The sequence below is a fragment of the Amphibalanus amphitrite genome, unplaced genomic scaffold (assembly GCF_019059575.1).
Source record: "Amphibalanus amphitrite isolate SeventyFive unplaced genomic scaffold, NRLGWU_Aamphi_draft 000853F_arrow, whole genome shotgun sequence".
Taxonomy (NCBI): Eukaryota; Metazoa; Arthropoda; class Thecostraca; order Balanomorpha; family Balanidae; genus Amphibalanus; species Amphibalanus amphitrite.
The window spans coordinates 117861-127302 of record NW_024882347.1 but is presented as its reverse complement, the minus strand read 5'-3'; the positions used below and the strand labels follow the sequence as shown (position 1 = coordinate 127302).

The following is a 9442-nucleotide window of genomic DNA, read 5'->3' as shown; positions in this document are numbered from 1 at the left end:
TTAATAATGGATGCAGCGACCGCGGCCGCCCCCGATGGCGACGAGAACTTCCCACGGGGGTCAATAGGTTGCCACGCCACCGCCGCGTGGTGGGTGCGTATAGGAAGGCACTCCTACTCCAGGAAGGCACCCGTCTCAGATGTGAGAGAAGGAGTTCCATGGTGCTGGGATATATTGTCTGCCAGAAAACCGGCGACCGTAGCAAAAGGTGACAATCCATAAACATCAAATCGAACAGACAAGCATTCGTTGTAAAGCTGTACATTGCACATGATTGCACATTTGGCTATATTTGCGAACACACGGTGGAGTATCACTCGACACAGCATTTTATAAATACTGTTCAACAACCAACGCCCTAAAGTGGGCCAATGAGAATGAAAATATCACACGATGAAATAGCCAGATAATCGATCACCACACTTGCATGATGCCCTGCGATGTGTACGAAGAACAAATGGTATAACTGCCAACCATGGATAGATTCTACATCTAATGGATTAATTCAGACGGGATTCAGCCAACCACGCCTGATATAATTGGTTAAAAAGGTAATGTTTTGGAAAGCGCACGTAACGGCGGTGCATGCAAAAACAAAGAATGGTGTTGTGTCACGAGAGCTCGCATGATAGGCATATCCAAGGCGGCATATCTCATTCGAAAATATGCATCGAAACAACGACACCTAGAACACATCGTGTAACCTAACAGCTGGCATGCTACAGTAACCACGCACTGTTTTAACTAGTTTGTACGCTTTGGCGGCGAGTAACATCACTCCTGAAAGTATCTAATAATCACTCTAGAAAGTCGTAAATGCAAAAATCATCACACACTTATCAGACAGACATATGTTAAGTTCGGAATTTCGGGACCCACTGAACATAAACATGATTACCGCATCGCTTCTTTTCATTGTTTCCCTGCATTTCTGTTAGAATGTGTAACAAGGAAAGAAAACAGTTGCTGACTGATTGTACGACAACCGAATTCATCTTGTTTTCAAAATGTATCAACAGCTTTGAAGACTTGAGTTCGCAATTATTTTAGGATGCGTTGAGCCAAGAATAACTTTTGAGGTTTGGAAGCTGAGCGCTCAAGTTCAAGTCAGTTCCGGATTCCAATACACTAACTAATTCATTCGACTTAAAATGAGATCACTACAATGAGATCATCTGAATTTATCACTCTTATTCCCGAACACAAGCCGCTGACAATTGATATAAAATCCGTTGGACTAAGGCACTGAAAATTGAAATACCATAATGAAGTACGTCATTCATGACTAGAGTCGGTACTTCCTCCCCTTGCTGCCCACAGAGATCACGCCTTTTTCACTTTCCTCGTATTGACCACACACCTCTTGGTGTCGCCGCCATACTTGAGCTTCAGACCGTGGATGATGCTATCGTAGACTCGCTGGTTCTGTGAGACAAAGCGCGCGCGCCAGACGTCTGACGGGTCGGTGAAGCCCGGCTGACGGCGGATCCCGCCCGGCTGCGGCACGTGCGTGAGGAACACCTGGTCCAGGATGACCAGCCGGTAGCCGCGCAGACACAGCTCCGTCATCTGACCGGTGTATGGGTCGGGGCATGGGTCAGGGCAGGGCTTGGGTCATACCTGAATTCAAACACAGGAAGATTGATCGCGCGGGAGACACGGGCCAGGCGATACGGTGTCACTGTAAGCCATTTTAACGATAAACCACAGTAATATACGAAGTAAAGCTAATGAACATGTCTCCAGCCTCCTTCCAAAACAGACCGACATCCGTGAGGGGACTCTGACCTGTGTCATTTTGTCCTGTTTGCCCTCCCAGCTGAGCCGTTCGTCATAGAGCGGCTCCGCCTGAGTACCGATGTAGATGGGCTCCCAGCGGTGGTAGGGCACCTCCCGTTTGACGATGCTGAGCGGCTGCCAACAGTGGAGCAGGCAGTCAGCAGAGCAGGAGGGACAGCGGCGAGACACACGTGGCGAAATACGGAATGGTCGCCCGGACCCATACAGACGATCGTCGGTATTTTGTGCAGCCGTCGGGAGGAAAACCGAATAGCGAATAAACCATTCAAGTTATGTTTCCTAATCGACTGGTCATGACGTAAATTGATCAGTGATAGATGCCTTACTATTTATATTTTATTATTGCCATTATTTTCACGCACAACTGATGGCAATGCCACATATTTAGTCGCAAACCAAGCTCACGACACATAACGCCTCCAAGCCGAATGGATCATGAGACCTCTCCAGAACTGTTACAGTCTGTTCCACTCTAGCATGCAGTCTATCCAGTCACTCCCATGACTCTAACCTGTAATCTTCCTGGTGTGAACGGCCGGCTGAAGTACTGGTTCACACCGGGGAACTTCTGGCAGTGCGGACAGACGTAGCGGTGGAACCAGACCGCCTCCTTGGCCTGCGCCATACGGATCAGGTCCGCCTTGCTGGTGGGGAGCCGGTTCTGCACCTCGAACACGGGCAGCACGTACACCCGGCGATACTGTGAATTAGGTAACATGGCAGAGTGGCAGTCACGGGAACATAGCAACACCAGCAGGAATATTTATAGCACACAGCTCAGAACTCGGAAGCCCAGTCAGTTCAGTGATAAGGACACTGACCTGTTTGTTGGTGGCGTTTGCTAGTGGTGACCGCACTCGGCCCGCAAGCAGAGCCTGGTCTCTGCTCTGCCTCGCCAGCATGTCCATGAACATGGTGACCGCACTCGGCGAGGGCACCAGCTCCGCGTCCGACACGAGCACGAAGCGGGTGCGCGCGGCGCGGCGGGCCGCGTTCCGCGCGACGTTCACCGGGTAGGGCAGGCCGAGCTGGCGGCGCCGGGACGGCTCGGCTGGGGCAGGCGGCCGCTCGCAGTCGGCCCCCTGCGCCGCCACGGCCGGCAGGCGGGCCAGCGCCGGCGGCCGGCGCCGCTCCAACACCAGGTGCACGCTGACGTGGCGCCGGAACGAGGCGTCGCAGCGGCGCAGGTAGGCCAGCCGGCCGGCCAACGCGCCCGCCTCGCCCGGCAGCACGAAGACGGCCAGCGAGACGGGCGCCGACCAGGCGGCAGCCAGCAGCGGCGCGTGCTGCGCCGCGCCATCCGCCGTGGCGTGCGTACACAGCGTGACGCTCTGGTTGGCCGCCGGCTGCAGGGCCGCCAGCAGCCAGTTGTAGAGGACGCAGTACGGCCCGGCCTCGCCCAGCTGCGGGGAGGGCACCGGGGTCCAGCGGACGCCGTCGACAGAGGTGGCGTTCAGGTCAGAGCAGTGCAGCTCTGCCCCCTCCTTGGTAGATGGCTCGGTCAGAGCAGCAGGACGCACTGTGATAGGTGTCCTGATCACATGATGCTGAGTTACGCCCAGCTGCAGTGGAGACCACATCACTTGTACAAAGGAGACTAGCAGGAAGGCAGCGGCCAGCCGGATACAGCACAGCCGTCGGCCATGAACTCGGAGCATTGCTGCCACGGCACTTCAGAATAGCCTGCACAAGGGAGAGGGATAATTGTCAGAGGAAAATATGCAAGCTGTTTCCAGTTCAAAATTGTTGGTACCAGCACTGACACCAATGACAAAAGCCATAGAAAAAACAAAAACAAATGAGCATGGTTGGCTGGTCATAGTGGCAAACTGGCAAGGCTTATAGTAGGTATAGCATGCCATATACCTACTGTAGGTTCAATAGTAAGAAATGTTCCTCAACTTCCATAAAACATGCATCAATTCTGTTGATGAGTTCTCACATAATGCCAATATCTAGGTACTCAAATAAAATATATCAATATAAAATTAAGCAAATGCAGGCTGCAGCAGTCCAAACTGTGATGCAGCTCAGTCCTCAGGTCAAGGTAGGTATCACACAAGATCCTACGGAAAATGGAAGAGGCTGTTGAGATCCCGCCTGGTCAGGCTCTCGGGGATCACGGCCGCTGCGCCGTGGAGGACCGAGACAAGGCCGAGGCGTTCAACAGGACCTATGCCAACGTGAGCCGTCAAGTACGAGCCAAACGCCAGGATACCAAGACCAAGGCGGAACTGAGGACACTCAACGGAAGAGAGTGCCAGTGTGGAGGCGCCCGCTCCGGGGTTTGTTTTCCGTTTACACCCCAGGAACTGGAAGCGCAGCTCCCAAACATGAAGTGCCGGAAGGCTCCGGGCCCGGATGATATCTGCGCGGAACACCTGCGCCACCTGGGCCCTGTTGCCAAGGCCGCGCTCCTCCGCCTGATCAATCAGACCTGGGCCTCGGGTCTCACGCCGTCAGCCTGGCGGCGGGCGTCCATCGTCCCGATTCCCAAGGCAGGGAAGGACCCGAAACTGACCTCCAGCCACCGACCGATCGCCCTCATCAGCCACCCGGCCAAACTCGCCGAGCGACTGGTCGCTGCACGACTCACACACATAGTCGAGCGTGACGACCTAATCCCATGCGAGCAGGTCGGCTTCCGCCGGGGCAGATCGGCCGAGGAAAACCTGGCTAGACTCGTGCAGCGCGTGCAAGATGGTTGGAACAGGCCGAAACCAAAGGGAAAGCTGGTCGACGGGAAGACCGCCGAAAAGTTCGCCCTGCTTGCGTTTGATTTATCCAGAGCCTATGACGTCATAGACCACAGGATGCTCCGACTGAAACTGTTCCGGCTCGGAGTGCCCAAGTGCCTGACGAACTGGGTCTGGGCGTTTCTCCGAGACCGTAGAGCGGCTGTGGTGGTCAACGGCACAAGAAGCAGAGAGCGCCCCTACCGAGCCGGCCTCCCCCAGGGCAGTGTGCTGGCCCCCACACTACACGCTGTGGGCCGCGGACCTGATCACCGCCCTGAGGTCTGTTCCCGGTACCGAAATCTTCATGTACGCTGACGATACAGCGACCCTCAGCAGCGGAGCCACAATAGAGCAGGCGGGGAGACGAGCCCAGCAAGCAGCGGACGCCATCTCCGCGTGGGCTGACCGATGGAAGATGCGTGTCGCTGGGGAGAAGACCCAGGCGCTTGTTCTGTCTCAGTGGGCTCGCGACGCATCGAGGCTCTCCATCCGGGTCGCCGGAGCGGAGGTCACCGGTGGTGCCACACTGCGTCTCCTGGGCGTCTCTTTCGACCGGCCGCTACACTTTGGAGCCCACTGCGTGGGTGCTGTGGGTGCCGGCGCACTGTGGGCTGCCGCTGAACGAAAGAGCGGACGGCCTCGCCAAGGAGGCCAGTGCCCTGCCACAAGAGGACACACCCATAGATGTCACCACAGTGACCAGAGCGGCTGCCCGCTCAGCTTCTACGAGGTGGAGGGAGGCCTGGCCGGACGGGTGGCACAAGGAGATCTGGGGCTCCCGCCTGCCGGGCCCGGTGGAGGGCGAAGACCGCTGCTCTGCTATTGACGTCCACCAGCTCCGAGCCGGCCACTGGTCCTGCTCGGAGCAGTACCTTCACCACATCGGCCGCCGACCGACGCCCGAATGCGAGCAGTGTGGCTCCGTGAGGTGCCCGGCCGCGCTGTGCCGTGTGTGCCGAGAGGAGGCCGACACCCCGCGGCACGTCCTGCTGCGTTGCCCGGCGCTGGCGGGACGCCGCCTGGCACGAGTGGGCACGATCCACCCTACGGTGACCGAGCTACAGGACGACGGCGTGGTGGCGGCCTTGGCCGCCGGCTTTCGAGCCCAACTGAGCCGTCTGGCTACGCCCCCCTAGTGGGGGGCCGGAGGGAGCAGCAGCAGCAACAACAACAACTGGTAGGTATCATAAGTAGCAATACAATATGCATAGCTAGGTCATAGGTGATCACTGATCAGTGATGAATATGCAATCCAATTATATGTCCGTGAACTTAGCGACGTATACGTATACGTATTCAGCGACGAATTCCAAATCACTTCAGATTCATGGTATGGGTTAAGTTGACCATGCTGAACACGAATATGACATTTATTTTAACTTTTGAGCTGATCTTCATGGTTAAAATCCGGTTTAAATGACGGGGAACCGCATAACGTCGCGAAAATAAAAACCCACGAATTCCAAAGTGTATGCAAAATGTAGAGCTCATCCAGATCTAACGTCCGTGAAAGAATCCAAGCTCGTGGCTCAACGCCTTCATGGTTAAAATCCGGTTTAAATGACGGGGAACCGCATAACGTCGCGAAAATAAAAACCCACGAATTCCAAAGTATGTGCAAAATGTAGAGCTCATCGAGATCTAACGTCCGTGGAAGAATCTAAGCTCGTGGCTCTTTAACTTCATGGTTAAAATCCGGTTTAAATGACGGGGAACCGCATAACGTCGCGAAAATAGGAACCCACGAATTCCAAAGTATGTGCAAAATGTAGAGCTCATCCAGATCTAACGTCCGTGGAAGAATCCAAGCTCGTGGCTCATCGCCTTCATGGTTAAAATCCGGTTTAAGTGACGGGGAACCGCATAACGTCGCGAAAATAAAAACCCACGAATTCCAAAGTATATGCAAAATGTAGAGCTCATCCAGATCTAACGTCCGTGGCAGAATCCAAGCTCGTGGCTCTTTAACTTCATGGTTAAAATCCGGTTTAAATGACGGGGAACCGCATAACGTCGCGAAAATAAAAAGCCATGAATTCCAAAGTATTTGCAAAATGTAGAGCTCATCCAGATCTAACGTCCGTGGAAGAATCCAAGTTCGTGGCTCTTTAACTTCATGGTTAATATCTGGTTTAAATGACGGGGAACCGCATAACGTCGCGAAAATAAAAACCCACGAATTCCAAAGTATGTGCAAAATGTAAAGCTCATCCAGTTCTAACGTCCGTGGAAGAAACCAAGTTCGTGGCTCTTTAACTTCATGGTTAATATCTGGTTTAAATGACGGGGAACCGCATAACGTCGCGAAAATAAAAACCCACGAATTCCAAAGTATATCCAAAATGTAGAGCTAATCCAGATCTAACGTCCGTGGAAGAATCCAAGCTCGTGGCTCTTTAACTTCATGGTTAAAATCCGGTTTAAATGACGGGGAACCGCATAACGTCGCGAAAATAAAACCCAAGAATTCCAAAGTATGTGCAAAATGTAGAGCTCATCCAGATCTAACGTCCGTGGCAGAATCCAAGCTCTTGGCTCTTTAACTTCATGGTTAAAATCCGATTTAAATGACGGGGAACCGAATAACGTCGCGAAAATAAAAACCCACGAATTCCAAAGTATGTGCAAAACGTAGAGCTCATCGAGATCTAACGTCCGTGGAAGAATCCAAGCTCGTGGCTCTTTAACTTCATGGTTAAAATCCGGTTTAAATGACGGGGAACCGCATAACGTCAAGAAAATAAAAACCCACGAATTCCAAAGTATGTGCAAAATGTAGAGCTCATCCAGATCTAACGTCCGTGGCAGAATCCAAGTTCGTGGCTCTTTAACTTCATGGTTAATATCTGGTTTAAATGACGGGGAACCGCATAACGTCGCGAAAATAAAAACCCACGAATTACAAAGTATGTGCAAAATGTAGAGCTCATCCAGATCTAACGGCCGTGGAATAATCCAGGTTCGTGGCTCTTTAAGTTCATGGTTAATATCTGGTTTACATGACGGGGAACCGCATGACGTCGCGAAAATAAAAACCCACGAATTCCAAAGTATGCGCAAAAAGTAGAGCTCATCCAGATCTAACGTCCGTGGAAGAAACCAAGTTCGTGGCTCTTTAACTTCATGGTTAATATCTAGTTTAAATGACGGGGAACCGCATAACGTCGCGAAAATAAAAAACCCACGAATTCCAAAGTATATGCAAAATGTAGAGCTCATTCAGATCTAACGTCCGTGAAAGAATCCAAGCTCGTGGCTCAACACCTTCATGGTTAAAATCCGGTATAAATGACGGGGAACCGCATAACGTCGCGAAAATAAAAACCCACGAATTCCAAAGTATGTGCAAAATGTAGAGCTCATCCAGATCTAACGTCCGTGGCAGAATCCAAGCTCTTGGCTCTTTAACTTCATGGTTAAAATCCGATTTAAATGACGGGGAACCGAATAACGTCGCGAAAATAAAAACCCACGAATTCCAAAGTATGTGCAAAACGTAGAGCTCATCGAGATCTAACGTCCGTGGAAGAATCCAAGCTCGTGGCTCTTTAACTTCATGGTTAAAATCCGGTTTAAATGACGGGGAACCGCATAACGTCGCGAAAATAAAAACCCACGAATTCCAAAGTATGTGCAAAATGTATAGCTCATCCAGATCTAACGTCCGTGGAAGAATCAAAGTTCGTGGCTCTTTAACTTCATGGTTAATATCTGGTTTAAATGACGGGGAACCGCATAACGTCGCGAAAATAAAAACCCACGAATTACAAAGTATGTGCAAAATGTAGAGCTCATCCAGATCTAACGGCCGTGGAATAATCCAGGTTCGTGGCTCTTTAAGTTCATGGTTAATATCTGGTTTACATGACGGGGAACCGCATGACGTCGCGAAAATAAAAACCCACGAATTCCAAAGTATGCGCAAAATGTAGAGCTCATCCAGATCTAACGTCCGTGGAAGAAACCAAGTTCGTGGCTCTTTAACTTCATGGTTAATATCTGGTTTAAATGACGGGGAACCGCATAACGTCGCGAAAATAAAAAACCCACGAATTCCAAAGTATATGCAAAATGTAGAGCTCATTCAGATCTAACGTCCGTGAAAGAATCCAAGCTCGTGGCTCAACGCCTTCATGGTTAAAATCCGGTTTAAATGACGGGGAACCGCATAACGTCGCGAAAATAAAAACCCACGAATTCCAAAGTATGTGCAAAATGTAGAGCTCATCGAGATCTAACGTCCGTGGAAGAATCCAAGCTCGTGGCTCAACGCCTTCATGGTTAAAATCCGGTTTAAATGACGGGGAACCGCAAAACGTCGCGAAAATAAAAATCCACGAATTCCAAAGTATGTGCAAAATGTAGAGCTCATCCAGATCTAACGTCCGTGGCAGAATCCAAGCTCGTGGCTCTTTAACTTCATGGTAAAAATCCGGCTTAAATGACGGGGAACCGCAAAACGTCGCGAAAATAAAAACCAACGAATTCCAAAGTATGTGCAAAATGTAGAGCTCATCCAGATCTAACGTCCGTGGAAGAATCCAAGTTCGTGGCTCTTTAACTTCATGGTTAATATCTGGTTTAAATGACGGGGAACCGCATAACGTCGCGAAAATAAAAACCCACGAATTCCAAAGTATGTGCAAAATGTAGAGCTCATCCTGTTCTAACGTCCGTGGAAGAAACCAAGTACGTGGCTCTTTAACTTCATGGTTAATATCTGGTTTAAATGACGGGGAACCGCATAACGTCACGAAAATAAAAACCCACGAATTCCAAAGTATATGCAAGATGTAGAGCTCATCTAGATCTAACGTCCGTGGAAGAATCCAAGCTCGTGGCTCAACGCCTTCATGGTTAAAATCCGGTTTAAATGACGGGGAACCGCATAACGTCGCGAAAAT

The 9442-nt window shown here is 51.0% G+C and overlaps 1 protein-coding gene across 1 annotated transcript in view; it reads right to left on the bottom strand.

Moving 5' to 3' along the window:
* Window positions 1-154: 154 nt before the first annotated feature.
* Window positions 155-9442, bottom strand: part of LOC122367137 (beta-1,4-glucuronyltransferase 1-like) — a 31298-nt gene continuing 22010 nt past the window's right edge. Inside the window, exons 3-6 of the mRNA XM_043339958.1 lie at window positions 2622-3483; window positions 2312-2500; window positions 1789-1914; window positions 155-1569 (exon numbers count right to left, since the gene is read on the bottom strand). Coding sequence (XP_043195893.1) covers window positions 1324-1569; window positions 1789-1914; window positions 2312-2500; window positions 2622-3458 — 1398 coding nt within the window. The 5' untranslated portion in view covers window positions 3459-3483 and the 3' untranslated portion in view covers window positions 155-1323. The remainder of the gene's footprint in view (window positions 1570-1788; window positions 1915-2311; window positions 2501-2621; window positions 3484-9442) is intronic.